Genomic DNA, 27,002 nt, shown 5'->3' on the forward strand with positions numbered 1-27,002 from the left:
CTCAATATATGCAAAGAGCACTGACAAGGTGATGCAACACCAATGAACGGATACTGTGAGTGAAGACGATTGTCAAAGCACCTTGGACCGACAAGACGTGTGATGCACACACACTTCGTACACTGAACTTAGTGGCTGTTGATGAGCACGGGCCCTCCGACCCCCGAGAATTCACATCGCAGCAACACCCCAATCGCACCAGCAGCGCCTACACATCCACAATGATCTGCCGAACCTGCCTGCGGGCCGCCCGCGTACCCAGCGCTCCTGCGCGACGCTTCCTCTCGAGCTCCCCTGCGCTGAACAACGCAACCCCCATCTCCTCCGCTTCCGCTCCAACACCGCGCCAGGGCAGTCCAACATCGTCTCACACACCGCCCGCCGCAACCTCGAGCTCGGCCGCACAGCCTTTCAGCGCGCCTCTCACACCGAAGCCAAGCCCCGCGATCGAGAAGAACGCGGCTAAGGTCGCAGAGAAGAAGCCAACACCGCTCGTCAAGAGCAGCGTACCCGCGGGCACGCCACTGAAGGGGCTGAACTTTGAGAAGAACAAGCAGGATCCTGTCGCGCTGGCGGACGACGAATACCCGAGCTGGTTATGGACGATCCTGCAACGGCAGGAGGACAAGGGAGACGTGGGGGCTATGGGCGATCTATTCTGTACGTTGCACCTTGCAGACCTCGATCGCAGAACGCAGTGTCCAGAGCTCTTCCATCTTACGACAGGATGAACTCAAGGAGCCCCAGAAGCATTTGCGAAGAAGAAGAAACAATTGCTAACGCGCCCAACAGCGAAGAGTAAGAAGCAGCGTCGACTGGCCGCAAAGCGTCTGCGCAAGGAACAGGCCATGAACCCAGAACTTCTCGCACCCAAGATCCCCATCTACGAGCAGACCATCGATCTTCCTGCCGGAGACGGCAGTGTGGAGGGCGCAGTCGAGGCCGCCGGCGCACGAGGCGAGCTGACCAAGGCAATGCGGAATAAGAGGCGGGCCGCCATCAAGGAGGGCAATTTCCTCAAGGCCATGGGATAGAGCCGTCTCGAGATACGAGCGGCGGCGTTTGTCGGCCGTCACGAGTGTATATTACGTTGTTATTGTAAAGCTACAGAGCGATGCACACACACCTTGTACTACACGAGTCCAATGGAAACCAGACATATCCGCCTCCAGGCGTTGGCGAGAAACTGAACAAACCACTGTGGAAAAAAAGAGAATTCTATATCAAGTCTGGAACTCGAGACGGCCTCAGCTCGTGACGAAGAACAGAGCGTTTGGTCCACGCCTAGAATATGTGCATTCTCCGTGGTTGATTGATTGATAGATTGATTGATTGATTAGTTGAGACCTCGGGTGAGATGCCACGGACTACCGGAATACAGTCGGTCGTCACACACGCTACGCTACGCTACACTACACTACACTACACTACACTACACTACACTACACTACACTACACTACACTACACTACACTACACTACACTACACTATACCACACAACACAGCGTTCATGCACCGTCGATCTACACACCCATGCCCGCCTTCCCAGCGACGCATCGTTCTGCACCTTCTTACCTCACCTCACCTCACCTCACCTCACCTCACCGCACCGCACTGCACCGCACGCTACCCCCAGCCTTCCCATCTCAGCGCTACAACACAGCTACGACATGCGCCGAACCACCGCCAAAAAATAATAATAATAAAAAGCGGATTCAACACGTGCTAAGGAAGGGCGTATGCAGTGTCCCGTACATTCTTGTCTGCGCAGATGCAGATGCAGATACAGATACAGATACATCCACGCGTCACGCGACGCTGGTCTCTGGATGCGAGGTAGGTAGCTGCGTGGGCGGGATGTGCAGAGTACAAAGACGCGTGGTGTTTGGGATAGTGAGCGGGTTGGGGGTGGGGGAAGGTGGGGAGGTGTTTTTTTTTGGGGGCTGTGCTGTGTTGTGCTGTTTAGATGTATACATACGTACGTACGTACATGATGATGGGTATAGTGCGTATCGAACAGCGCGAACGGGTACAACCTAGTAAACACAAATAGTGTAGTAGTGTATAGTATCGCATAGTATAGCGTAGTATAGTATAGTATAGCGTAGTATAACACCATCCACCCACCACCGAGTTCATAGCGTCATGAGCAACAAAAAGGAAAGGGAAAGAAAGCCATGTCCCAGCAGACGTGAGTGTGGATCCCTGAAGACAAAGTAGAGAAGACGCTGGGGTGGCACGTGTGGTCTGGTATGGTATGGGGATTATGAGAGAGAGTGAAGAAGCGAAAACCAAGGACGCGGGAGGAGGAGCTGGCTAGCAGGCCAAATATACACAAAGAAAAAGAGAGGGAGCCTCGAACGTCGAGTCTCGAGGAGGGAGTGTCTAGAGGTGTGGTATCGTAGCGTAGCATGGTGTAGCAACAAACAACAGAGGACGAAGGAACGACGAGTAATAGTGTCTAGATCCACGCCATGCGCGGCGGCGCAATCAAAGCGCTAAACAACGGCTGGATCTCCGCCATGTACTCGGCCGCGCAAAACGCAGCCAGCCCGCGCCGCTGCATCAGCTCGACGTCGGCCTGCTCCTCGGCGCTGCGCGCCACGCCACTGAACTCCTCGACTGCCTCGTTGAGCTGCTCCAGCTCCGCCCCGAACGGGTGCGCTTCCGCTTCCTCGGAAATGGTGGCCGCAGCGAATATGTCCAGGCTGGAGCGCTGCTCGCGTACGGAGCCTAGCGAGCCTAGCGAGCTCATCGATGCCCCCCGCATGCTGAGGTTCTGCATGGAGCGCTTCTGCGCGAGCTGCACGTGGGCGCGTTTGCTGTGCGAGACGGCGCGCTGGGGGAGTGCAGGGACGGGCTCGGTGGGCTCTTCCCTGACTTTGCTGAGCGAGTTGGTCGAGGCGGATTTGCGGAGCTGCTTGCCGTTGGGCGCGGGGAAGTAGCCGGAGAGATGGTTCGGGGTCGGCGAGGTGGGCGACGAACCTACCGAGGAGGCATCGGTGAGTGTGGAGCGGGAGCCTTGCGATGAGGCGCGCGAGCGGCCGGAGATGCTGTGGTCTGAGTCGTCGGCGGACGAGTGGGTCGATGTTGGCGACGAGACGTTGCGCATGGCGGTCAAGTCCATGCTGGCAAGATCCGGGGCGTCGTAGACAAGTGTGTTTGTTGTGGAAAGCAGAGCAATGGGCAGCGAGATCTGGTTGCGGTCGATTTGCAGAGTTGGGTTCTTGACACTCTTGCTATGAGATGGTGTTGTCTTCTCAGGCGCTTCGGTACGCTTCATGCGCTTGGTCATGGCGCGAGCGAGAGACATGATGCACGATTAATTCCGAATAGATTCGATAGATGATTTCGGGTGGTTGTAGTTCAAGTCCGGAGCCTCGGATCGTTACGGCCGGCAATTCTGTCCAGTGTTGCGGTTGGTTGCTAGTCGACAAATGCAGGAATGCGGGGAAGTAGTCGCGGATAAATGGCTTCGAGAGGGTCCACGAGGTCAAGTTGTCGCTTGGTGAGAATTCACTGAGTAAGCCTCTGTCGTAAAGCTAACTGGTGGAAGGGTTTCTGGAAAGAATGTCTGTTGTCTGATGGCGCAGGACTGGTCCGCGTGAACCGTTGGTGTGCAGGCGTCCTAATTGGGAATAGGGCCTGTGACGCAAAGGGTCGCAGGATGCAGCCTTGTGATTCGAAAGATCCAATACAGTCCAGGAGCGATGGTCGGGTTTGGCGGAGTTTGTTTTTGTTTTTAGTGGTGTTGTTGATACTGGCTAGCAGCGCGTGACGGTCGAGGGAAATGAATGGTGCGGGTATCGAAATAGAGCAATCTGTCAAAGAGCGTAGTGGGAGTCCAGCTGTGAGCCTGTGCCGTAAAGAGTGTCGACACCGGGCCGTGACAAGGAATGGGTGAAAGTTGCAATGAAGGCAACAAGCAAGGCAAAGGAAGGGAGGGGAGCCTGAAGAAAAGGGCAGTGCGACAGGGCGTTCGCGTAGAAAAGCTCAGCAGCGCCGGCGACAAGCCGCGTTGACCTGTCTTTGAAAGATTGGGTCAGGATTTGACGGGGGTGGGCCAGGAACAAGCAACAACCAGCGAACCGCATCGCGCCCTATGCCTGGAGCACCGAGTTGGTGGCGTCGATGAGTCCTGAGTGGGCGTAGCCCCTGATGCTTTTCGGTCGACTTGTGAGGACGAGCGAATGGGAACAGGGCGCGTGGAACCCGATGAGTGAATGCTAGCGCCAACGTGTTCCAGATAAAGCTGGGGTTTGCCTGTCCCGTGCACCTCGTTGGCCTGGCTGTTTCAACATTTGCGATCAATCACAGCTGGGCACCCACTCTGTTTCCCAATCAAGGGGCACTGGTGCAAGGCGGCATTGACGACAGTTATTGATAGAAGGGGGCGAGACGAGCACACTGCCGGGCGGCAGTCGCACAGTGTCAACTACAGCATGGCGTACCAGGCGCCGTGGAAACAGAGCATGTATGCCGTCTGTGGCCCGTCTCCAGTCAACGAACCATGGTTGCGTTGAGGCGGCACAACTCTAGAACCTTGTCTCTGTAGCGTTGAAAAAAGGCGTCCAAGGCTTCCTCGGTGACGTCCGGCCGTACCTTGCAGACGCGCGCATGAACGTGTACCCAAGTGTGTGGTTTTGTGCCAACACCTCCGCACTGCCTGGCCTTGCCTTGCAGCCTGTGCAGCGGCTGTTGGTTTCGAAACAGCTGCTCTCACAGAGCAAGTGAGGCGAGCAGTCCACCCCACTCATTGCTGCAGACCGCGTTGTCTCGCATAACCTAGAACGACCTGAGGCATCATGGATCCACATGGTTCCCGGCCTGACCCGCCAGGATCTGCCGCTGTCCTGCTTGCGGAACGAGACTGACAGATCGTTGTGTCGTATTGCGCCCGCTTGACGATGCCGGCACTTGCGCAATGACATCCAGCAACCACATTGAAGTTTGTTGACGATGAGCTCGAGCTGGTGCTGGAGGCTGAGGCTGAGGCTCGGAGACCTGTCGCAGTGTAGCATGCAGATCGCTGTGGTGGGCGAAATGAGAAGGATCAGAAGAAGCAAGGGCACGAGTCGCCCAAAGACGATTCCTGAAACACGTGCGGCTCGAGGCGTGCAATCATGACGGCGTGAGAGTTTCTCAAAGATGAAGCAGAATCTCACCTCGTATCTGGCAGCCACTGCAACTTGGATGGTGGTTCGTGGTGCAATGTAAAGGACTTGGAGTGCAATGCGAGTAGATGGAGGATGTACTCGCCTGATCCACTCCCAATCCACTCTGCAGCAAAGAGGCCCAGTCACTTGATACAGGCCTGGCTGTTTTTGTCTTTCATGATGCAGAACGAACAGCCACGCAAAGCGCAGCATGAACACAGTAAAAGGAGGCATGTTGCAGCACAAACAAAAGCTGTTTACAGCCAAAACGTATTTACTCGTTCTTCTATAACATCCTGGCCTGATGTAGGCGCCCCTAGGTAGCGATTGATGGATTTGTTGATTTTGCGTGGCCCGGGCTTATATCCCATTTATTCTGCACAGGAAAGTGTTCTTGTTGAGTGTTGATCTATCGTTCAAAGTTCGCGGGTATCTACTCCTCCATCGACTCCCATCCCTTTTCCTGTTCACCCTCCTCTTCGCCGTCGCTCTCGCCCTCATCCGTGTCAGAGTCGGTGTCAGACTCCTCCAAGGCAACGAGCCTCTCCTTTGCGCCAGGCTTCATCTGCGGCACCTTGGTAGCGAAGGCTGCACGAACCGCTGCATTTGTGCTTGTGTCCCAAATCTGTACGGATCCTTTGCTGCCGGCAACAGCCAAGCGGAAGCCAACTTCCTTGTCTGGGGCAAACGAGGTCGAGAAGACTCTGCCAACGCCCAGGTCTCGCGACACCACCATGCTTGGCCCGTTCTCTTGCACGTTCCAGAGCTTGACCTGTTTGTCTGTTGAACCCGTCACCAGGAAACCGGGGATGATTGGGTTGATGTCGAACGAGGAGATGGACTCGTCGTGGGCTTGGAGTACCCAGGCAGGTTTGGACTGCGACGGGTCTGCGGGCGCCATGCGTGTGTCGTGGTAGTGGATCATGCCATTTTCGGTGGAGATCTAGTGCTGTTAGCAGACTGTTTATCCAGGCTTCGCTGCCTACGTACGTAAAAGTAGTTGGGGTCGTGAGGGTTCCACCTGACTGTCTCGACATCACTCTCCACACCCCATCGCGGTGCCTTTGCCTCGGGTGCTCGCATGTCGGCTGCAACCACTGTGCGGTCGTAACTGCCGCTGAGCAAGACAGTAGATTCGACGGGGTGCCATGCGACGGAGCACACCTTGTCTGTGTGGTATGTGTACGACTTTGCGCACTTGGTCGTGTTGAGATCCCACAGCTTGACAGTCTTGTCCGCGGACGACGAGGCGAGCAGGTTCCTGTGCTGGCGGTTGGCTGCGAGCGAAAGGACCGAGTCGACGTGGAAGTTGTCGTTTGCCTTGTTCGACTTCTTCTTCTTCTTCTTCTTGGGCTTGTCTGCGTTTGCCGCGTCCTCTGCGCCTTGGCCGAGGACGGCGTCTGGGTACATGCTGTCGACGACGTCCAAGTTCCACAGCTCGATATCAGGGTCCATGGTGCCGATGGCGACAAAGTTGCCCTTGGCGTTGCTCGAGGCGGCCGACTTGCCCACGGGCAGATCTAGCCACTCGACGGCCAGGGGAATGGCGGGCAGCATGATGTCGTGGTGGACGTAGAGGTTGTCGTCCTCGTCCTCGTAGACGTAGACCTCCAGATGCGCAACCTCATCCTCTATGCGCCCGGCCAGGACCAGGTTGTCTGTGGCCAGGATCTGGAGCTCTTCGCGCTCCTCGTCGTCCTCCTCGTCGGCGCCCTGCATGGTGATGTAGGGGTCGTCTTCGTCGTTCTCGTGGAAGACCAGGTTGTTGGCGTTGCCGAACATGGCCATGGTGTCGCCAGCAGCTTCGTCGACTTCGTCGTCATAGTGCTCGAGGTCGTATTCCTTGAGGTCGTCGTCGTCGTCGCTGTGTGGGGTCAGCGATGCAGAATCTGGTTTGCTCGGCTGGGCACGCACTCGTGCTTCTTCGACTTTGATCTGCCGTTGCCGGTGGCCGTCTTCTCGGCCTGCGCCTCCTCGAGGTCTTCCTTCGCATCGTCGAGCTGGAGCTTGGCGAGCTGGGAAATGCGCTCGTACTCGTCCTCGTCGAACTGGTATTTCTCGGGGAAGGGGGCCGCGAAGCCGCGCGGGACCCAGGTTGTCGCCGTGATCATAGACATGTTGCCGTGTGTGCGTGTGTGCGGCGCAACCTCTGCGCTCTCGGGCGGGGAACGCAACTTTTCGACCTGGAAATATATTTTAGCGCGGCCAGCTTATCGATAGACGGCCCATTCATTCACCCTGGCTGGCTGGCTGGCTGGCTGGCTGGCTGGCTGACTGACTGGCAGACGCGGACCCCCGAGCCCCGTCTCTCCCCACCCCACCACCATGGAGCGCGCCCACAGCCCCAAGCGCCGCAAGCTCGAGCCCGACGAGTACTCCATCGCGCCCCAGCCCAAGTTCCGCAAACCCAACCGCCCCCGCGACCGCAATGGCGCGCCGAGCGGCCGCGGCGCAGACGCTCCCCAGAAGCCCTTCGACGGGCCAGAGCCGCTGGTCGACGACTTGGACTCGATGGCGCTGGACCGCGACTGGTACGGCGGCGAGGAGAACGGGCACACGTTTGGCGACGACTCCCACAATCCGTTTGGCGGCGCCGAGAGCTCGTGGCTGGACGCGCAGCGAGAGGCCGCCCTGACCGAGAAGAAGCTGAACAACCGCGCCAGCATGCGGGCGCAGCAGAAGCAAAAAGACGTCGACGCCTGGGAGACGAATCGAATGCTGCAGTCGGGCGTCGCCCAGAGGAGACACTTTGACGACGACTTCAACGACGACGACGAAGCCACCCGCGTCCACATCCTCGTCCACGATCTGAAGCCGCCCTTCCTCGACGGCAAGAAGGTCTTCACCAGGCAGATCGATCCAGTGCCCGCCGTGCGCGATCCACAAAGCGACATGGCCGTCTTCAGTCGCAGAGGCAGTCGCGTCGTCAAGGAAAAGCGCCAGCAGAAGGAGCGCGAGAAGCAGACCAAGGAGGCCACCAGCGCAAAGGGAACCACGCTGGGCAACATCATGGGCGTCAAAGAGGACGACACAGACAGTGCCGCTCCCATGCCCGAGGACGTCGAGAAGAAGGGCGGGAGCAAGTTCGCAGACCATCTCCGCAAGCAGGAGGGCGCCAGTGCATTCAGCAAGAGCAAGACACTCCGGGAACAGCGACAGTACCTGCCAGCTTTTGCAGTCCGAGAGGACCTCCTGCGCGTGATTCGAGACAACCAAGTGACCATCGTCGTCGGCCAAACCGGCTCAGGAAAGACGACGCAGCTGACGCAGTTTCTCCACGAAGACGGCTATGGGAAACTTGGGTTGATTGGGTGCACACAACCTCGTCGTGTTGCCGCCATGAGTGTCGCCAAGCGTGTTAGTGAAGAGATGGAAGTCAAACTCGGTGGGCTGGTGGGCTATGCTATTCGCTTCGAGGACTGCACCAGCAAGGACACCAAGATCAAGTACATGACCGACGGTGTCCTTCTTCGTGAGTCCCTGGTCGAACCGGATCTAGACAAGTACTCGTGCATCATCATGGACGAGGCTCACGAGCGGGCGCTGAACACCGACGTACTCATGGGACTTATCAAGAAAGTTCTGGCACGCAGGAGAGACCTCAAGCTGATCGTTACATCCGCAACTATGAACTCGGAGCGATTCTCTCGCTTCTATGGCGGCGCACCAGAGTTCATCATCCCAGGTCGCACCTTCCCCGTCGACATACAGTACTCTCGTTCACCGTGCGAGGACTACGTCGATAGTGCTGTAAAGCAGGTTCTTGCGATCCACGTTTCTCAAGGTCCAGGTGACATTCTAGTATTCATGACTGGCCAGGAAGACATTGAGATCACTTGCGAACTCGTCGCCGAACGGCTGAAACTCCTGAACGACCCTCCTAAGATCAGTATCCTGCCCATCTACAGTCAGATGCCGGCAGATCTGCAGGCCAAAATCTTCGAACGGGCTGCCCCTGGTGTCCGGAAAGTCATTGTAGCCACCAACATTGCAGAGACGAGTTTGACCGTCGACGGCATCATGTATGTCGTAGACGCCGGCTTCTCTAAGCTCAAAGTCTACAACCCCAAGATGGGTATGGACACGCTACAAATCACTCCCATCTCACAGGCAAACGCCTCCCAACGTGCTGGTCGCGCTGGGCGCACTGGACCTGGCAAGTGCTTCCACCTGTACACCGAGCGAGCGTTCAGAGACGAGTTCTACATTCAAACCATCCCCGAAATCCAGAGAACAAACCTGGCCAACACCGTCCTCCTCTTGAAATCACTCGGCGTCAAAGACCTTCTCGACTTCGACTTCATGGACGCCCCACCCCAAGATACCATCACGACCTCGCTCTTCGACCTCTGGGCCCTTGGCGCACTCGACAACATTGGCAACTTGACTCCCCTCGGCCGCACAATGACAGCCTTCCCCATGGACCCATCTCTCGCCAAACTTGTAATCACAGCGGTCGAATATGAGTGCAGCGAAGAAATGCTCACAATCGTCGCCATGCTGTCAGTCCCCTCCGTCTTCTACCGCCCGAAAGAGCGACAAGAGGAGTCCGACGCCGCACGCGAGAAATTCTTCGTCCCAGAGTCGGACCACCTAACGCTGCTGCACGTCTACACGCAGTGGAAAGTCAACGGCTACTCGGACGGCTGGTGCATCCGGCACTTCCTGCACCCCAAGGCTCTACGCCGAGGCAAGGAGATCCGTGACCAAATCCAGGACATTATGGAGAAGCAGAAGATGCCGCTTGTCAGCTGCGGCACCGACTGGGACGTGATCCGCAAGTGCATCTGCAGCGGCTACTACCACCAAGCGGCCAAAGTCAAGGGCATCGGCGAATACATCAACCTGCGCACCAGCGTCACCATCCAACTCCACCCCACCAGCGCGCTCTACGGCCTCGGCTACCTGCCCGACTACGTCGTCTACCACGAACTCATCCTCACAAGCAAAGAGTACATGTCCTGTGTCACCTCCGTGGACCCGCACTGGCTCGCCGACATGGGCGCCGTCTTCTATTCGATCAAAGAAAAAGGCTACTCGGCGCGCGACAAGCGCGTCACCGAACGCGAATTCAACCGCAAGGCGGAGCTGGAAGCGCAGATGGCCGTGGACAAGGCGCACGAGGAGCAGCGCATCGCCGACGAGGAGAGCGGGCCGCTGATAAAAAAAGCCGTGCTGGGCAGGAAGAAGGAAGAGGGCGACGGCGTCGTCAAGCGACCGGTCATCGGCTTGAAGAGCAAATTCAAGCGCAGGTGAGGTGGTGGTCGCGGTCGTATACCCAGCCAGTAGTCTGCATCTCCTCGGCGCAAAGAGAAATGTAAATCCAACGTCCACATCCGCATCCAACACTGCAATGACCCACCCAGATCTTCACACTCTCAAGAACCGCAATCCCTCGCCAATACGAGTATGTATCATCCACCACACGGCTCGGCAGACAAACACCGAAGCGGCAGTGATTAGCCCCCCCAACGGCTTCCCGTCCGTGACCCATATTTATTTCTTTGCCCACTACTCACTCCCCTGATGACGACTGCGGGCTGGGATGCAGGAAAGAGCGGCGTGCCGATCGTCCTGTTATCCCACAATGTGACCACAAACCTGCAATATGTATCACGAAGGGTTCTGGACTGAGCTTCTTTGACGATCCGATCGGAAGGGTTGTCGCGGCTGTACGTGGGTTTTTTTCTTTTTTTCTCCATGGAATGAACGAAACATTGGATAGTTGTATTTTTACCTCTTCGGGTGGAAGAGACGTAAAGTTCATGTAGTGTATGGCGATGACGGTGCTGGTGATAATATCATTACTCATTAATCAGCTATACAACACTGCACACCTTTTGGCCGTGGGTGTGACGCGTCTGTCTACAAATGGCCCGCAAGGAAAAAGCCCGTCAACCCCGTCACATACACGTACTCATACAATTTGGATACTGGAAATCGATCGATCGCGTGCTTTCACGGTCAACGCCTTCTAAGCGTCAACGTCCTGCTTCTTGCGTCGAATGCTGCCGAATCGCTTCTTTAGCGCATTGCCCAAACCAGAGTTGCTTCGCCCGACACCAGATGCTTCGGCCTCGAAGGGGTTTTCCGCAGGAATGGCACCAGGCGCCTCGGTGTGGCCTACACTCTTGCTGTGACGGCGTGATGTCATCTCGATTCCGCCGTCGCCATACCTCTTGTGATCTTTCAGCTGCTTCTCAATGGTGTAGGATGGCTCGCCCTTGCCCTTTAGATCATTCGGATCGTATTCCTACAAAGTGTTAGTTCCAGAATGTGGGGATGTTGGTAATAATATGGGACATACAACACCTGGCACTCGCTTGTAGTCGCCCTTGTTCAGAGGATCGCGCTGCATATCAGTGCCTTCTTCATAGTGGTAGACGCGACCAAATTTGTCGGCCATCCCTGGGGGGACGATAGCGACGCCGTCTAGTGGGCGGTGTCTCTCGACAGCATCGCGAATATTCTCCGTCGGTGTAGCCCTCAGCGCTTCCTCGTTCGATTCCTGCACCGCCGCGACAGGGCTGTATTTCTTGTCTCTGTTGCGGGCAATGCTGGCGGCATCATACGGTCCCTCGTGATGGTAGCGCGATACACCGGTCTTGTCGAGCCGGTCGATGATGTCAGCACCCTGGAAATTCTTCTTTCTAAGATGGTGGGCACGGTGCGCAGTCTTAGTCTCTTTGCGTATTGTGTCCAAGGGGGAGTTTTCCCCTGCACTCAACGATGCTCCACGGTTACGTCCAGAAACATATTGCGACTGTGGCCTGGATGACGACGGCTGGCTCGATCGACGGGGCCTAGTCTCGTTCATGGATCCGAACGCATTCGCGCGGTGGTCCGAGAAGTGCTGTTTCCGAGGGCTGGCAGACTGTGGAGGGGACGGGTACTCATACCTGCTCGACCTTGGAGTAGTCTGGCCAAACTGCGAAACAGTCGCAGAGGGAGCCTTGGCTTCAGACGAGGCTCTCGAGCGGCGGTACGGATTTGTCTGCGCAGAGCTGCCGGTGTGTTGAGATGGTAGGAATGGGTTGGTTCCCACTGAGCTGCCAGTTTGTTGAGACCGCAAGAAAGGGTTGCTCCCGGCTGAGCCACCTGTGCGCTGTTCCTGGACCTTTACGGAGGGTCCGTCTTTGGACAGTCCGGCGGATCCGGGTGGGGTGATGGGGCCATCTTGTCGAGGCGCAAAGGTTGAGCGGAAGTGGGAGTTCAGTCCAGTCTCATCGCTCGGGTCTGGCTCGATCAATGGGTCGATAAGTGCGTGTTGTGCCTGGGAGTGAAGTCAATGTTTTGTCCCTAAAGGTCTTATGCTGTGAAAGTAGGGCCTTCGTGTTTAGAAGGAAGAGAACTGTAGTCAGAGTGTACAAGGATACTCATTGACGGCCACGCGACAGAAGGTTGTAGGCAAGGGAGGCGAGACGTACCCGTTCCATGGTTTCTGTGATGCTCTGCGTAACTATGACTGGTGGATTCTAGGCCCGTGGTTGCAAAAGGTAACACAGAGATTGGGTAAAGAGGTGTTTTTGGTTTGGTGAGGCTAAGTAAGAGTTGAAGAAGAGAACAGGCAGGCCGCGAGGAGGGAAGTGGTTAGATAAAGCCCGACTTGGCAGGCACGAACGACAGGAGAACGACGCGTAACATCGTCGCTCTCGTCGTCGCCCAAAGGCGGTGCTACGTCATTTGCTAAGGCCGGATGCATGGGATCAGAAAAGTGGGCCTGACATGTTCGAGCCGCATCCTAGTCTCTCGTGCAGAGCTGAACCAGCGCGTCCAGCGCAAGGTCGTTCAATTTTGAGATGTCTTCAATGCTGTATAAGACCATTCGGCTTTCTGTATAGCTTAAACAGAAACATTCTGTATGCTAAAGGCCTTCAGATGTGAAGGTCGGGCTGTTGCATCTCGCTTTTTCGGCACCGCCAGAGCTAGTGACGACGACAGCTGCTACATAGTAAAGATCATCAGGGCCCAACACCAACCACGGACCAGCACCCAACCAAGCCAACCATGTCGTTGGTGCAATACTCCGACTCTGACTCCGGCAGCGAAGAAGGTGCAAACTCACCAGCCCAGAAGCCTAAGGCTGTGTTAAAGCGCAAGCGCAGCAGCGAACCCAGCAATGACGACCTCCCGCCGCTCCCGGCTGCATTCCATGATCTCTACTCTACCAATGCGCGCGTCAGCACACGCGACGACCCCAACCTGCACGGCGGTCGTAAGCGGGCAGTCCCTCACGTGGAAGGTAATTGGCCGAGCCATATTTATTTAGAGTGTAAGGATGATCCTGCGCCGTTCCTCGAAAGCGTGAGCGTGGTAAGCTAACGTGTCCGAGGGGTCCCTTCACAGACAGAGTCTGACAGCCTGCACAGCTTGATACAGACTATCAAAGATTCTATCAAAGATAAGAACAAGGAGCGTGCAAAGCCACTTCCTGTTCCTGACATCATACCTTCTCTGCAGTCAGATTTGGGCGCACCGTTGCCATTACATGTCTCGCTGTCGCGGACGCTACAAATCAAGACTAACGACCGGGAACAATTTCTTGAAACCTTGAACAACTCCTTGCGAAGAGCCGCAGTCCAAGCCTTCCACTTCGAATTTCACAGTCTGAAGTGGGTGCCTAACTTTGAGCGGAACAGATGGTTTTTGGTACTCTCCATCAAGAAGCCGACACACAATGAGTTGAACAAGCTCCTCCACGCGTGCAACGAGGCTGCGCAAAAATCCGGACATCCAGCTCTATACTCGGGCGGTAAGGGAGATGGGCCGATGGAAATGAACTCGCCCACTGCGGGCTCGCGTGTCAAACACGATGAGACTGATCGCTCAGAAAACTTCCATGTCAGTATAGCTTGGAACCTCACAGAGCCTGACCCTGAATGGGCATCTCTGGTACAGAGCATCGATGTTGGCAGATGTGTCCGCTCACCGCAGGCATCATTCGACGTCATCAAAGCCCGGGTCGGGAACGTGGTCCACAACTTTGATCTAGATACACGGAGAAGTAGTCTAGGTACAGAGCGTGGGTCTCTGGGTCTGGGGTAATGGCGGTACAATCACACTTGGCATTGACGTGGACAGATTTATGACAAGGGTACCTGCGTGGCCGAGGCCGAATCACTTGGGTACCAACTTGGTCTAAGAGAAGAGGTGTAAGACCCATGAAGTCTATCGAAGTCCCGAATCTATAGCCTAAAGCACGGATAGATCTATGTGTTGCAATCCAGCATCCCTTCCTCTACTGGCCTGCGTTGTTACTACATTGCTTCGTCTCTTCACGCTTTACCCTGTACAAACTTCCGCGCAGCGTGGTGTGATCTCAGCATATCAGCAAATTCTTGCGCACCATTCGCGCTGAAATGATTATCCTTCCCATGTAGGGTCTTCTGAGCAAACTCAGCCGCTCTCGGGACCATCTCTTTTTCATATGCCTGCGTGGCTTCGCCTAGCGTCTTGTTCCCAGCACAAGCATTGATGATCTCCTTTCCCAAAACCAAGGCATCAGTCATGCCTACATTGACTCCAACGCCTGCAAATGGTGTCATCACATGTGCGGCGTCGCCAATCAGCGTCACACCAGAGCGGGAAGGCCAGATGAAGCCAACAGGGAGTTCGTATAAAGGTCGTAGGGCCAAGTCATCGATTGATTCAAGGAAGACACGCTTCAAGTCGTCGCAGACATGAGAGAAGTATCTCGCCATGTACTCCTTTCGTGCAGCCGCAGCGTCAGCCCAATCGATGCCACACGTGTCAAGGAAGTCTTCTGGGACACGAAGTGCGGCGTAACAGAGTACATATCCATCGTCTCCGCGTTGGGAAATGATAGCAGTGTCTTCACCGAAAGCCATCATGGAGCCTTGACCGGCGTATTCCATCAGCCAAGGATTATTCCTGACATTACTGAGGCTGGCTGACACCATCGAAACCCCAGAGTAGCGAGGCATGTCGTCCGAGAGAAGTTTTCGTACTTTCGACCACGCGCCGTCGCCGCCAACGACCAAGTCAAAGTTTGTCACCGTCGTACCATCAGCAAAATGCAAATCGTACTTCTCCTCCGTTGCTCGGCTAGAAACCACCTCTCGCAGCTTCTTTCCAAATACAATCTTCTCGGTCTCCAAATTCTCGGACAAAAGCTTGACCAAAGCACGACGGTCGATCTCTGGTCGTCCGTCGAATTTCTCCGTCTCTTCCACTTCTTGCTTGTCGTCACCGTTTCCGTCCCATAGGACTTTGCCATCGAGCCTGACGATCTTCAACACGTCGGATTCTGGGCGTGCATACTTTTTGAAGAGGTCCCAGAGGCCGGCTTCTTTCAGGGCAAGCTGACCGCTTTGAGGGTGCAGATCGAGAGAACCACCTTGTGTTCGGATGCTCGATGATGCTTCGTAGATGGTGAATGGAATGTTGTTGTTCTGGAGGATGTTGGCGAGGGTCAGAGAAACAGGTCCGGCGCCGCAGATGGCGATCTTGAGAGGAAGCGTCAAGGCTGGCATCTTGAACGATTGACGGAGTTGTCGTTGAACTATAAAGTATCGGTAGGTGTCAAAATGTAGCCTGTTAAGTCGTAGAGAGGAGTGTAGCTTGATGTAGGAGCTGAAGCGAATGTGTCTCTGCCATGTTCTCGATAATGCTCAGATCTATATACGTAGTCATTCTGTTTGCCTAGAAAATATCACGAGGTTATCTCGGGCGCGATGTTCTTCAGCCACCGATGTGTAAGTCGCGTCTCGGACCCTAAAGCAGCCTCTCGGGCCCGAGAGTCCTAAGCGCGAGGCCCTGATTACACCTCAGCTGCAGCCTTCAACGCTAAATAACAGCTTAAACTTGCAGTCGATGTTTGTTCTAGAAGCGAATCTACGTTGTGTAAGATCCTCAGTCGGTGTTGAGGGCTCTGTCGTATGCTTGCGCGGCACAAGCTTCTCGCCGAGATGTCAGCTGACAATGAAGACTACAGAGTGGTGCCTTGAGACACAAGAAGGAGAGATATCATAGCGACAGTCTACAAAGAAATCTCTGCACTCTTCCAACTCATGGTTGGCTTTGGGTTGAAATAGATGTTGGCGCGTTTGAGCTTTTCGGTTTTCTGGTTGTTTTCACTGCTTAAAAGTGAAGATATGGAAAGCTTCTTTCTGATCCCTGGGCTTGAACTCCATATTCCGAATGCTTCTCCCTTACTTCCTCCTTAGCACGCATCATATCCCCCATGTTGATGCAGAGAAGCGTACCTGGCATTCAAAATCACGGGACGTACCGTGTCCGTGCGCGCAACGCCCGGAGTCGCGCAACGCCCGAATCATCTCAACTACACTATTTTTTGACGCGTCGTATCTCAACAACCATGGCAGCTATTGACAAAGCGCTTACAGCAATCAATGCGCTAAAGCCAGGCGACAAACTTGTGTACCAGACTTTTGCTACAAAGTTTGGTGTTAATCGCTTAACTCTGTCCTGGCGACACAAGCGCGTACAACACGCTCAGGAGACCAAGGACATCAACCAACAACGGCTCACGCCACAACAGGAGATGGAGCTTGTAAAGTACATAGAATTGCTTACCAGTCGCCACTTACCACCTACACAAGAGATAATCCAGAATTTCGCGTCGCCAATAGCCCAAAATCTAGTCTCTGAGAGCTGGGTTACGCGCTTTATCAACAAATACTCTATCCATCTTATCTTGCGTTACTCAACTGGGATAGATCGCCAACGCCACAACGCTGATTCCTACAATAAATACGAGCTCTATTTCAACCTGCTGCAGCACAAAATCGCTAAATACTTAATTGAGAGTCGCTACACATACAATATAGATAAGAAGGGCTTTATGATTAGGGTTACAGGTAGAACAAAACACGTCTTCAGCAGGCGTATGTGGATGAAGGGAGAGGTTACAGCATCTATCTAAGATAGTAACTGGGATTAGCAGACGCTCATAGCGTGTGTGTGTGCTGATGGATTAGCACTACCACCAGGCCTCATCTACACGTCAACCAAAAACGTTATTAAATCAGACTAGGTAGAGGAAATCGTGCCAGGGGTACACTCTGTGATGGTCACGTCATCTGCCTCAGGGTGGTCAAATGGAGAGATAGGCCTTGCCTGGCTTGAACAGGTGTTTGATTGCTACACCAAGGACAAGGCACAAAGCCAATAGCGGCTATTAATCTTAGATGGCCATGGATCACACGTCACAATGGATTTTATTAACTATTGTGACAACAACAAGATACTCCTTGCTGTGTTACCTCCTCACTCAACCCAGACGCTTCAACCACTTGATGTAGTGCTGTTTAAGCCTCTCTTAACAGCATACTTAAAAGCACTTACAACACATATCTATAAGTCTTAAAACTTCACAGCTATCACACAAGCAGACTTCTTTTAGCTATTCTAGCAGGCGTAGATAAGTACATTTACAGAGAAGCTTATACTTAAGTCCTTTAAGTTAACAGGTATAGAACCACTAAAACCTAACGTTATCCTCAGCCGCTTCGTCAAAACACCAGAGAGCTCAGATTCAGATAGAAGCTCGTCTTCTGTTTACAGTCACGAAGATTGGCTTAAAATAGATTCGTTGTTGCGGCGTGTTGCTAAAGATCAGGGCAGCAGTGACGTTAAAAAGATGAGACGATCGATCCACCACATCTCAGTCAAAGCCTCACTTCTCTAACACGAGACAGATGGCCTCAAAAAGGCGTTAAAGACGCAGAAGAAGCATAAGAAGAAGAACAAAACCTTAGATCTACAACAACAAGAGGAATACCATGGTGGTGCTGTGTTTTGGTCTCCTTCAAAGATCAGGGAAGCACGCTTCCGCGAGCGAGTCAGAAAACAGGAGGAGAAGGAAGAGACACTCAGAAAAGCGACTAAGAAGGAAGTCGCAGCTGCTAAGAAGCTGGTCAAGGAGAAGGAGAAGGAGGAGAAGCGTGTAGCGAGAGAGGTAGCCAAGGAGGTGCGTGAGAAGGAGAAGGCTAATGCAGCAATTCAGAAGGCTAAAAAGCAGGCTGAAAAACAACGTCAACAACAAGAGCGCAACGCTGCAAAAGCTATACAATTATCCCAAAAGGGTAAGAGGAAAGCTTTACAAGCAACCCAGCCAAGAAAGCGTCAAAAACGTGGCTCTACTGGTAATGTTGGTAGTGGTCGTCCTCCATCGCCATCCCCATCTCCCCCAGCCAAAACCACAACACGTGGCCGCAACGTCAGATTACCAGCAAAATTCAAATAGTACATCTTTTTCGCAAGCAATCAATTACTACTACACCACAATATCTCACGATAATAGCTGTTGTAGGTGGATCTACAGCCTTATCTAGTTTTAAGCGTTAAGGTGATTTTCGGGCGTTGCGCGACTCCGGGCGTTGCGCGCACGGACACGGTAAGCCATGTGATGTAACGCTAGCCTGCTTTGGGCATGCGTAGGCGCCATTGAAGTTGAATAGAGCCGAATATCTGTCATGGTCGTCTTCCCCATCTTCTTCTCTGGCAAGGTGTTCCCACCTTGTCTCCAAGCCAAGATATGGGTGCGAGATTCGGCAGTTCTTTGGACCTATAAAATCAGTCAACAACTGCCGGATGTTGGTCGTGTGAACGGCTGCGTTCTGTCACTCTCCCCACACCGTTCACTCTCCCCACACAGTTTAGAACACCGCGGAATTGTTAACGATGGACGGTCTTCGGTCTGATGGCACGTATGCAGTGATAGCCAAAGCATGGCATCACCTGGCATCGAAGGCCTATAAAGTGTCATGGGATACCCTCAACTTCTCGGCACCTACCTTGAACTGGCCCTTTGCAAGTCCTGGTTCAGCCTGGTTGTCCAAGATGAGAACCCAATCAATTCTACTCTATTCGTTGTCTGCACTCTTTGGCAATGTTCAAGAAGCGTGCGACACAGCTTGTCAGGCTGCCTTTGGGCAGGTCCGAGCTATCGAAGCCGCCTCTTGGGTCTCCCAGAATGTAACGGCAGACACTTTCTACAGCACTCCTGCGAACGCCACTGGAGCGAATCCTGGTGACCTACTGCGATGGGAAGACTTATCATGCGAAGTCGTGAACACCAACTTCACACCACCTGCTGGAATGTCTATTTCCCGATTCCTTTACATGACTGAGGATATCGACCGGAAGCCAATCCCAGCCAGTGCCTTTGTGCTACTTCCCTACAATAAGCCGGATCCCAACAAGCCATTCAACACTGCGGTATGGACTCACGGAACAGCTGGACGTATTCGCAACTGTGCACCCTCAAACCACAAGGATCTGTACTATGAGTGGCAGGGCCCATACGCTCTGGCAACGGCTGGATATGCGGTCATTGCACCTGACTACGCCGGTCAAGGGTCGGACATACCCCAAGGCTTCATGTACGAAGCAGGCTACTTGCATGCTGCGGACGTTGCCTATGGTCTGATCGCCGCTCGCAAGGTTATCGGTGAACTTCTTTCACAAGAATGGGTAGTCGTAGGGCACAGCGAGGGTGGAATGACCGCATGGCGTACCAACGAACGGTTAGCGATGCCAGATCAAGACGAGCTTCTCAAGGCTGGCAAGTTCCTGGGTGCGGTAGCCAACTCGCCAGCATTGCGTCCGTTGGATCTCATCCCAGAATCTATTCGACGTGCGGCTGGTGGTCCGGTTGGCGATGCTGTTTCTGTCTTCTTTTTGCAATCGCTTGCACTACTCTTTCCAGATCAGATCCGGTTGGAAGACTATGTCACAGACACAGTCCTCGGCCGTATCTCTCTCCTGGACCAAGGATGCCTGCTCGGTGGGCGAGCTTTGTTCGCGAATCTTACAAAGGACGAACTGTTCAAGGACCTCAGCTGGCTTGAACATCCTGCTGTAGTCGATTGGCAGAAACGTTACAACGGTGCTGGCCCACATGCTCTGGCTGCACCCATGTTAGTAGTACAGGGAGTCGCTGACCCGCTCACCTACGCCTATAATACAGAGTGGGACTTCAATCAAACGTGCAACGCGTTTTCCAAGTCCAGAGCCACGCTGCTGCTGTACCCGGAAGCCAACCACAACGTGGCAGCTCAGGTACCGCAGTTCGACTTCCTCAGATGGATCAAGGATAGATTCGATGGCGTTGAGGTCCCCGAGGGTTGCGCGATCAGAACCGCTGAGCCTGCAACGACTCGCTTCAGGAACGCTGGCGCCTTCTATTCCGGCACCGGCGGTGGTTGATAAGGTCAGAGATGGCATGTCATTAGGAAAGACTAGACAAATCTGTCGGAAAACCTTGTAGATGTTCTGCAATCCGATTTCCCCTAAGTAACTTCAGCTTGTTGCAGGTAATGAGGCCGTGCTCGTGTGACCTGTTGCCAGCGGCAAGCTGCGCAATCACTGGACGCCTTCGCTCTTGCACTTCGAGTTTGCATTGCCGAGCTGCGAGCTTTTTCGCCGACTGACAGTCACCAGCAGCAAAGCTAGCAGCTACGATTCAGGCAGCCTCCGGGTCACATCTGCGATCACAACAAAGTAAGATCGTCACTTGCCAACGAGACCAAGCGTCCAAGACAAATGTCGCTTGGTAGCACACAACCGTCCACAACAACGCCTTCTCAACGAAGCGCTGTGCCGCTCTCGGTAGTTCCACAGCAAAATACTTCATAGAATGGAACTGTGCATCACCGGTCCACGCAGTCGGAGTCGACGTCCAGCATGCTAGAGTGCGCGTTTTCCAGACCTTCTCAGTAAACGCCGACTCTTAGGGTCTCCATGAGTTTAAGACCCTCGACAATAACATCTTCAAATATCACGACTAGTCGCCCACATTTACCAACACGCGATCCGCGTCTTCAAACGATAGATTACGGACCAACTGTAATCATGCTAGTGTGCAAGGCTGGGGCACGAACCGCCTTGTACCTGCATCTCGGCAGTGCAGTGACCAGGACTGTTGGTAAAATATTAGCCGTTGGCTCTTTGACCGAGCATCTCATTTATGCTGCTGACGAGAGAAATTACCGCTCAATGAGCTCATTCGATAGGCCACAAGCCGTCTCGTACACGACCAGATTACTGCGATTGGAACGACCTCGGATGGTCTGGCGCATCTTCCAATTTGCACTCATGCCGGCCATCTTAGCGCGGTTGTTGCTGTGACGGTGTTGTGCAGATGGTGAGCCTTGTCAGGGGAAATTGCGCACCAAACCGCAATTAGTCCACGCCTCAGCCGAAGGAACCACCTCTTCGTATTTCCCCAGGCCTCATCTCCCAAACGCGCCGGCGCGCTGAGCATCATGGCTCAATGCGCCGTAGTTCGGGTGCCGTATTAGTTCAGTAACTACGTCTTACCGCATGTGTACCTGCATCTTCAAAGTTTAATTACACAAACCCCTATCCTAACGCCGTCGGCGCATAGCGACAGCTGTGCCCACGGGACCATGGCAATTCTATCAAAAAGCCTCTGTTCCCTCGTCGCAGGCTTGCTCTGCTTCCTGCGCAAGGCTTCGTACGCATCAACAGCCTCGTGAGCAAAGTTCAACGGCCTTCGTGCCCAGTCACTCTTTTACAACAGCACCGCTTCACTCTTTCAGCGGATAAAGAAAAATAAACCGGAGTCGTCGCCATCTCGCAATCAACATGAAGGCCTCCATCGTCGCTGCTGCAGCGCTTGTCGCGTCTGTTGCAGCTTTTGAGCACAAGAACCACGCTGGGTTTCACATGCGCCGCGGTGCATACGAGCCCAAGGATGAAGTCTGCACGGTCTACACGACTGTCTATGTTCACGCCTGTATGTCATCCATCCTGTAGGAGGAGTTGGAAGCCTGAGGGCCTGAATGAAGTAACTCCCTAAAACTATAACGACTAACATCTACCAGTGCCCTCCATCGTGCCCAACACCACCACCATCTATGAGCACTCTACTCCCGCCGCGGAGACATCGACCTCGTGTACTGAGGGCGACAAGGCCAGCTCTATCTACACCCCCATCGTGATCTCCACCAAAACGCCTGAGGCTTCCCAGCCAGCTTACCCCACCGTCCCGGTGGTCCCAGAGTCCTCCAAGCCGGCTGTTCCTGTTTCTTCCGCACCAGTGGTTCCTGCCTCCTCCGCACCAGTGGTTCCTGCCTCCTCCGCACCAGTAGTTTCTGCCTCTTCCGCACCAGTGGCTCCTGTCTCTTCCGCACCAGCGGTCCCCGAGTACCCTACCAAGCCAGCAGTTCCAAAGCCCTCAAAAGGGGTTTACCCTTCTGCGCCGATTGCTGAGTCTTCCAAGCCTGCTCCTCAGCCTTCGAAGCCTGCCACCTCTGAATACCCCACCAAGCCTGTCGACACCCCCAAACCTGCTCCCAGCAGCTCCAAGGCTGTCGACACACCCAAGCCTGCCCCTAGCAGCTCCAAGGCGGCTGACAAGCCTAAGCCTACTGGCAGCTACAGCTCCGGTGGCCGTATTGTTACCAATGGCGACAAGTGGGCTATGACCTACACCCCTTATGCCCCTGATGGCAACTGTAAGACTGAGGCCGACATCAAGTCCGACATCAAGATCATCGCCGACCTCGGCTTCACCACCATCCGCTCTTACAGCACCGACTGCGGTGTCTTCGAGTACGTCGTCCCTGCATGCCAGGAGCACGGCCTGAAGATCATCTACGGCATTTTCCTCGAGGCCGGCGGCAGCGGTGGCAAGGGTCCCTTCTCCCAGTACGCCAACGACCAGCTCGATGACATCAAGAACAATGCGCCCAAGGACGGCGTCGCCATGGTTATTGTCGGAAACGAGTGCATGTTCAACAACAACTGCGCCCCCGCTGAGCTCGCCTCGTACATCGACCACGTCCGCGAGCAGCTCCAGGGCGCTGGCTTCCCCAAGGACATTGCCATCACCACCACTGAGCCCGTCGGCACCTGGGAGGAGAAGGGTGCCGCGCTGTGCGACCACATCGACGTCTTTACCGTGCAGGTGCACCCTTACTTCACCGCATCCATCTCGCCCGATATGGCCGGTGATTTTGCCGCACAGCAGCTCGAGCAGGCTGCCAAGGTCTGCCCCGAGGCTGCTGCCAAGGGCAAGTACATTTCCGAGATTGGCTGGCCCAGCGCGGGTAACAACAACGGCAAGGCGGTCGCCGGTGTTGCGGAGCAGAAGGAAGCTATGAAGAAGATCATGGAGAAAGTTGGCGCTGAGGCGTGTCTGTTCAGCTTCAAAGACGACCCGTGGAAGCACCCTGGTGCGCTCGGCGTTGAGCAGCACTTTGGCTGTATCGATGCCTTGTCATAGTAAGCGTCTTCCCTCGCATGAGGAATCAACCCTCTCCAATACGGTATTGAAGACAACCTTCGTTGTGTTTAGCAGTGGATGAAGAGTAGTCAGCATCTCTCTCTGATCTGGCCCTGTAAGATGATCCGTAGAGCGCCTCTCACGTCAACACACAGATGTCTGCTAGATTTTACGGATTTACGCTTGTGTTCTGTTTCCATGGCCCGAAAATCCCTTCTTGATAGGTAGCAGCCCTCTGGTCGATAGCTGGCGACGGCTCGCGGTATATTCTAGTGTGTAATTCCTTAATTTTACTATAGTGTCAATCTCCGAAGAATGTCCTCGCTGTCTGTGCTTTACAGTGTGTAGAGTACCCATGCTCGTGTTCATCTCGCCATGACGTGCGTGTAATCTCAGTTTGGTCTGTGGTTGCTGCATCTACAGAAACCAGGCGGCCTTCGGTGGCATTTCAAGCTGACGCTCTTACTAATGATTTGGAAATGACGAGCGTTGCGTTGCCGGGATCTGTAGAAGTGGACTTTGATCGTGCATTCGACTCTCAGCTGAGCTGCTAAAGGCTAAACAGCAGCAGGCGCCTCAACCAACCAATCCATATGTCTATCAATACCAGCGCTTGACATTGAAAACCCGAAAGATCGCATCACGAAATAATGAGCGCCCCGAACACCACCTAACATGCCAAGAAGAGCGAAAGAACATGACCCGACGAGCCATCTCCCAGCCTTATTCCCCAGAGCTGCTCGACTTCGTCCTCCCCACAAACACACGTCTCGACGGCGCGACCCAGCCATCACGAAGATAGCGATCAGTCTGTCGTCGCAGAAACGCTTCAACAGTATCTGCAGACAGACATTCATGTTAGGAATTCGCCTCCCCAGGTCGACCAGATCCAATACACACACACACACACACACACACACACACACACACACACACACACACACACTTTATGCCAACTCTTGCCAAGTCGCGGACAAGTGCAAGACTCTCAAGTGCCACGGCAAGTCAATTCGAATCGCCTCGTTTGGTGGAGGGACGGCTGTAGCTGGCCTGCGCCGTACGCGCGTTCAAGACCATTGTTATTTTCATTATCACCGCACTATTGGTAGACAGTTGGCATGAAGCGAGAAAGCAAGAGTCAAGATAGTTAAATGCTCGATTTGGGGGTATGTAATCTTAGGCCAGATATGCAGAAAGACGATAGGTAGCCACCAAAGTGAGAGTAGAACATTGAATGTGCCGCCGACACAGCGAGCGGCCAGGAGTAGAGTGAAACGACGCGCGGGGATATTATACGCAGTAGAGGGGGTGTAGGAAAAGCTGGCCAGTGTGCAAATCGGTGACCATGTCCAGTGGCCAGGTAGGGATGCAGATGACGTCGAAAGCGAAGAGGTGGGTTCATGCGAGTGGTCGGCCGTGAAAGCGTCGTGATGTTGAAGGGGTATCGATTGGGGGAGAGAAGACGATGATGATGCCTTATGGCCACCAGCCTTGCCTCTTGTAGCTTTCAATCACTTCTTCGACGCCTTCTTTCGTGAGTCTCTCGTGTGTGTACCTTCCATGTTCGTCAGTACCCAACAATATGTGTGTCTCGCAGCGACTTACTTGAATCCTACATCCCTCTCAAATGCACTGCCGTCCATGCTCAGATCGGTGTCCCTCAACAGCTCTTTCTCCATGAAAGGACTCAGTGGGGTTGATTGGCTGATTCCAGCTGCGTTCTGCAACTCTGCCCACGGATCTAGCGTATCATCGTTGACATCGTCGACTACGTGGTCCATGTTCAGCCGCGCAAATGCTGAGATGAGTGTGCCGTGGAAGCCAGTCTCGATGTTGAAAACGTCATGCATGATCTTTGCAACGGCTCCTTGTGCTGCTTCGAGTCAGCTCACAACCACCAGCTCTACTTCAGGCAACTTACTGGTGTCTCCGTGATCTACGATGTTGTAGATAGGCGCCGGTTTCTTTGGCGATGGCTGCCTCACGTACCACTCGGCCGCAGTCCACAACGCTCTTACCACATCGTCGACGTGCACTGTGTTCGTGCGTAGGTCTTCCTTCCACAGCCACCTCATCTCCTTTCCCTTGCTCTGATACACCCTTGCCATACACAGCGTTGTGCAGAGATACTTGCTCGTGTAGGGTCCATAGACATGCGCCACCCTCATAACCATGAGATTCAGACCGTCGACCTTTGCCAGATCTTCCTCGGCCTTGAGCTTCCACTTTGCCTGATTGTTCCACGGTTTCAGCTTGTCGGTCTCTTTGCGCGGCGCGGGCTCGGACTTGTAGACCATGCCTGTGCTGAGCTCCTGGAAGCATCGGATTTTGCGCTTTGCTGCCTCGCGGCCGACGGTCATGGAGAGGGCATAGGAGCGGAGTTCGTAGACCTTGTCGTCTTGTGAGAAGCGCGTTTCGCCGCCGCAGTTGAAGACGAAGTCGAATTCTTCGCCGCCTTCACGGTCGAAGATACGGGCCAGCGAGCCTGTTGCTTGTGTCAGTGCAGGCTCTCATCGCTGGCGTGGAGGGGTACGCACGCTCTTGTGCGGCATCCGCCTGCATGAAGCGCTCTCGCGCACATGCTTCCTTGAATTCGGGCGCAAGCCACGCAAGCTCGGGCAGGTGCTTGTCGACAAGACGGACCTCGGAGGCGAGGTTGTGGTCGTGTATGTACTTTGCGAGGTTTCGTCCGATGTAGCCTGGGATTGCACTGTTAGTCCTCCAGACGACAGCGGCATGCGGGGAGACCCGCCCAGTTTAGTGACGTACCCAGGCCGCCTATGATCAGGACGGCTGGCTTTCCTTCTGTCGACATGTTTGCGAATGCACACGCGCAGCGTTCTTTGCGTCCGGCGCAGTGGCTCTTTCGTGAAAATTGTCGTGTGCTGTGGGTGCGAGTGTAGTCCCAAAGCCGGGAGACGAGCGTTGCTGTATGATCGCCGTGCTCAGGGCTTAGGCCGCGCCGTGACTGCAGTAGATGGTACCCAGTGCCTGGGAGCTGTCAGGCCGCTTCTGGAAGGGCAGGGAGGATCGCAGGTACGCTCTTCAAACTTGGACGGAGATGTCTGCAGAAGAGCAGTCTCAGAGAAGCAGATGGCCGTGGTGCGCAGTGTCATACAACCTTCTAACGAGCGCGACTCATTGACATGCAGACCGCGGTAGTGGGAGCCCAAAGCCAATATTTGTACCGTGGCCGCATCCACGCTGTCTGAGCAAAATTAAGGGCCGTCTTTGCATCTGGAACGACGACAAGCCCCCCACGGACGGGGGAGCGTGTGGCTGATGCCATGCATCTCGTCGTTCTGACGCCGCGACTTTGTCTCTGCATTGTCTCTGCATTGTCTCTGCATTGTCTCTGTATTGTCTCTGCATTGCTTTTACGAGCCCCGGAGCCCTGTAGGCCTGTAGGTCTGCAGGCTTGTAGGTCAGTAGGCCTGTAGCCCTGTAGTGGTTCACTCCCCTGCACCACATGTCTGGCAGGGCTTGACCTCCGTCATGGCGCTGCAGAAGCGACCAACTCCGTCGGTTGCACGACAGCACGGCACGCGCGGTGCCGTTCAATATTGCCATGTGCACACAACGAGATGCGGGTGATGAACAATGGAACCGGA

At 54.4% G+C, this 27,002-nt stretch overlaps 11 protein-coding genes across 11 annotated transcripts, besides 22 other annotated features; 6 read left to right on the forward strand and 5 right to left on the reverse strand.

Annotated features, from left to right (window-relative positions):
- Nucleotides 1-221: 221 nt before the first annotated feature.
- On the forward strand, nt 222-1,034 carry EKO05_0002257 (uncharacterized protein; the record flags this gene model as incomplete). The annotated part of the gene is made up of 2 exons (XM_059635871.1): nt 222-660; nt 793-1,034. 2 exons carry the CDS (start codon nt 222-224, stop codon nt 1,032-1,034), a joined length of 681 nt encoding a protein of 226 aa, XP_059491854.1.
- A 274-nt stretch (nt 1,035-1,308) lies between these two features.
- Nucleotides 1,309-1,338: a tandem repeat.
- A 59-nt stretch (nt 1,339-1,397) lies between these two features.
- Nucleotides 1,398-1,490: a tandem repeat.
- An 83-nt stretch (nt 1,491-1,573) lies between these two features.
- Nucleotides 1,574-1,611: a tandem repeat.
- Nucleotides 1,612-1,768: 157 nt separating this feature from the next.
- Nucleotides 1,769-1,800: a tandem repeat.
- Nucleotides 1,801-2,064: 264 nt separating this feature from the next.
- Nucleotides 2,065-2,112: a tandem repeat.
- Nucleotides 2,113-2,461: 349 nt separating this feature from the next.
- On the reverse strand, nt 2,462-3,313 carry EKO05_0002258 (uncharacterized protein; the record flags this gene model as incomplete). Its single annotated transcript, XM_038947467.1, has 1 exon — nt 2,462-3,313. One exon carries the CDS (start codon nt 3,311-3,313, stop codon nt 2,462-2,464), a length of 852 nt encoding a protein of 283 aa, XP_038792931.1.
- A 1,641-nt stretch (nt 3,314-4,954) lies between these two features.
- Nucleotides 4,955-4,997: a tandem repeat.
- A 592-nt stretch (nt 4,998-5,589) lies between these two features.
- Nucleotides 5,590-7,273, reverse strand: EKO05_0002259 (rRNA-processing protein; the record flags this gene model as incomplete). Its single annotated transcript, XM_038944161.1, has 3 exons — nt 5,590-6,099; nt 6,147-7,020; nt 7,071-7,273. The coding sequence occupies 3 exons, from the start codon at nt 7,271-7,273 to the stop codon at nt 5,590-5,592; spliced, it is 1,587 nt and encodes a 528-aa protein (XP_038792932.1).
- Nucleotides 5,624-5,655: a tandem repeat.
- Nucleotides 6,477-6,506: a tandem repeat.
- Nucleotides 6,717-6,760: a tandem repeat.
- A 121-nt stretch (nt 7,274-7,394) lies between the features above and the next one.
- Nucleotides 7,395-7,439: a tandem repeat.
- Nucleotides 7,440-7,481: 42 nt separating this feature from the next.
- EKO05_0002260 (RNA helicase) lies at nt 7,482-10,412 on the forward strand (the record flags this gene model as incomplete). The annotated part of the gene is made up of 1 exon (XM_038947468.1): nt 7,482-10,412. The coding sequence occupies one exon, from the start codon at nt 7,482-7,484 to the stop codon at nt 10,410-10,412; it is 2,931 nt and encodes a 976-aa protein (XP_038792933.1).
- Nucleotides 7,908-7,962: a tandem repeat.
- A 718-nt stretch (nt 10,413-11,130) lies between the features above and the next one.
- On the reverse strand, nt 11,131-12,592 carry EKO05_0002261 (uncharacterized protein; the record flags this gene model as incomplete). The annotated part of the gene is made up of 3 exons (XM_038944170.1): nt 11,131-11,409; nt 11,464-12,429; nt 12,584-12,592. The coding sequence occupies 3 exons, from the start codon at nt 12,590-12,592 to the stop codon at nt 11,131-11,133; spliced, it is 1,254 nt and encodes a 417-aa protein (XP_038792934.1).
- Nucleotides 12,593-13,129: 537 nt separating this feature from the next.
- Nucleotides 13,130-13,164: a tandem repeat.
- EKO05_0002262 (poly(U)-specific 3'-to-5' RNA exonuclease) lies at nt 13,164-14,201 on the forward strand (the record flags this gene model as incomplete). The annotated part of the gene is made up of 2 exons (XM_059635872.1): nt 13,164-13,398; nt 13,489-14,201. The coding sequence occupies 2 exons, from the start codon at nt 13,164-13,166 to the stop codon at nt 14,199-14,201; spliced, it is 948 nt and encodes a 315-aa protein (XP_059491855.1).
- Nucleotides 14,202-14,431: 230 nt separating this feature from the next.
- On the reverse strand, nt 14,432-15,649 carry EKO05_0002263 (uncharacterized protein; the record flags this gene model as incomplete). Its single annotated transcript, XM_038947469.1, has 1 exon — nt 14,432-15,649. The coding sequence occupies one exon, from the start codon at nt 15,647-15,649 to the stop codon at nt 14,432-14,434; it is 1,218 nt and encodes a 405-aa protein (XP_038792936.1).
- A 710-nt stretch (nt 15,650-16,359) lies between these two features.
- EKO05_0002264 (uncharacterized protein) lies at nt 16,360-17,061 on the forward strand (the record flags this gene model as incomplete). Its single annotated transcript, XM_059635873.1, has 1 exon — nt 16,360-17,061. The coding sequence occupies one exon, from the start codon at nt 16,360-16,362 to the stop codon at nt 17,059-17,061; it is 702 nt and encodes a 233-aa protein (XP_059491856.1).
- Nucleotides 16,405-18,536: a mobile genetic element.
- Nucleotides 16,508-16,986: a mobile genetic element.
- Nucleotides 17,312-17,469: a mobile genetic element.
- Nucleotides 17,312-17,493: a mobile genetic element.
- Nucleotides 17,315-17,481: a mobile genetic element.
- Nucleotides 17,315-17,484: a mobile genetic element.
- Nucleotides 17,318-17,436: a mobile genetic element.
- Nucleotides 17,327-17,454: a mobile genetic element.
- A 285-nt stretch (nt 18,537-18,821) lies between the features above and the next one.
- On the forward strand, nt 18,822-20,348 carry EKO05_0002265 (uncharacterized protein; the record flags this gene model as incomplete). The annotated part of the gene is made up of 1 exon (XM_038944222.2): nt 18,822-20,348. One exon carries the CDS (start codon nt 18,822-18,824, stop codon nt 20,346-20,348), a length of 1,527 nt encoding a protein of 508 aa, XP_038792937.2.
- Nucleotides 20,349-21,749: 1,401 nt separating this feature from the next.
- On the forward strand, nt 21,750-23,391 carry EKO05_0002266 (uncharacterized protein; the record flags this gene model as incomplete). Its single annotated transcript, XM_038944192.1, has 2 exons — nt 21,750-21,900; nt 21,989-23,391. 2 exons carry the CDS (start codon nt 21,750-21,752, stop codon nt 23,389-23,391), a joined length of 1,554 nt encoding a protein of 517 aa, XP_038792938.1.
- An 894-nt stretch (nt 23,392-24,285) lies between these two features.
- Nucleotides 24,286-24,337: a tandem repeat.
- Nucleotides 24,338-24,867: 530 nt separating this feature from the next.
- On the reverse strand, nt 24,868-26,206 carry EKO05_0002267 (uncharacterized protein; the record flags this gene model as incomplete). Its single annotated transcript, XM_038944071.1, has 5 exons — nt 24,868-24,946; nt 24,997-25,264; nt 25,313-25,876; nt 25,929-26,090; nt 26,161-26,206. 5 exons carry the CDS (start codon nt 26,204-26,206, stop codon nt 24,868-24,870), a joined length of 1,119 nt encoding a protein of 372 aa, XP_038792939.1.
- Nucleotides 26,207-26,784: 578 nt separating this feature from the next.
- Nucleotides 26,785-26,839: a tandem repeat.
- Nucleotides 26,840-27,002: the final 163 nt, after the last annotated feature.

The sequence above is a fragment of the Ascochyta rabiei genome, chromosome 3, assembly GCF_004011695.2.
Source record: "Ascochyta rabiei chromosome 3, complete sequence".
Taxonomy (NCBI): Eukaryota; Fungi; Ascomycota; class Dothideomycetes; order Pleosporales; family Didymellaceae; genus Ascochyta; species Ascochyta rabiei.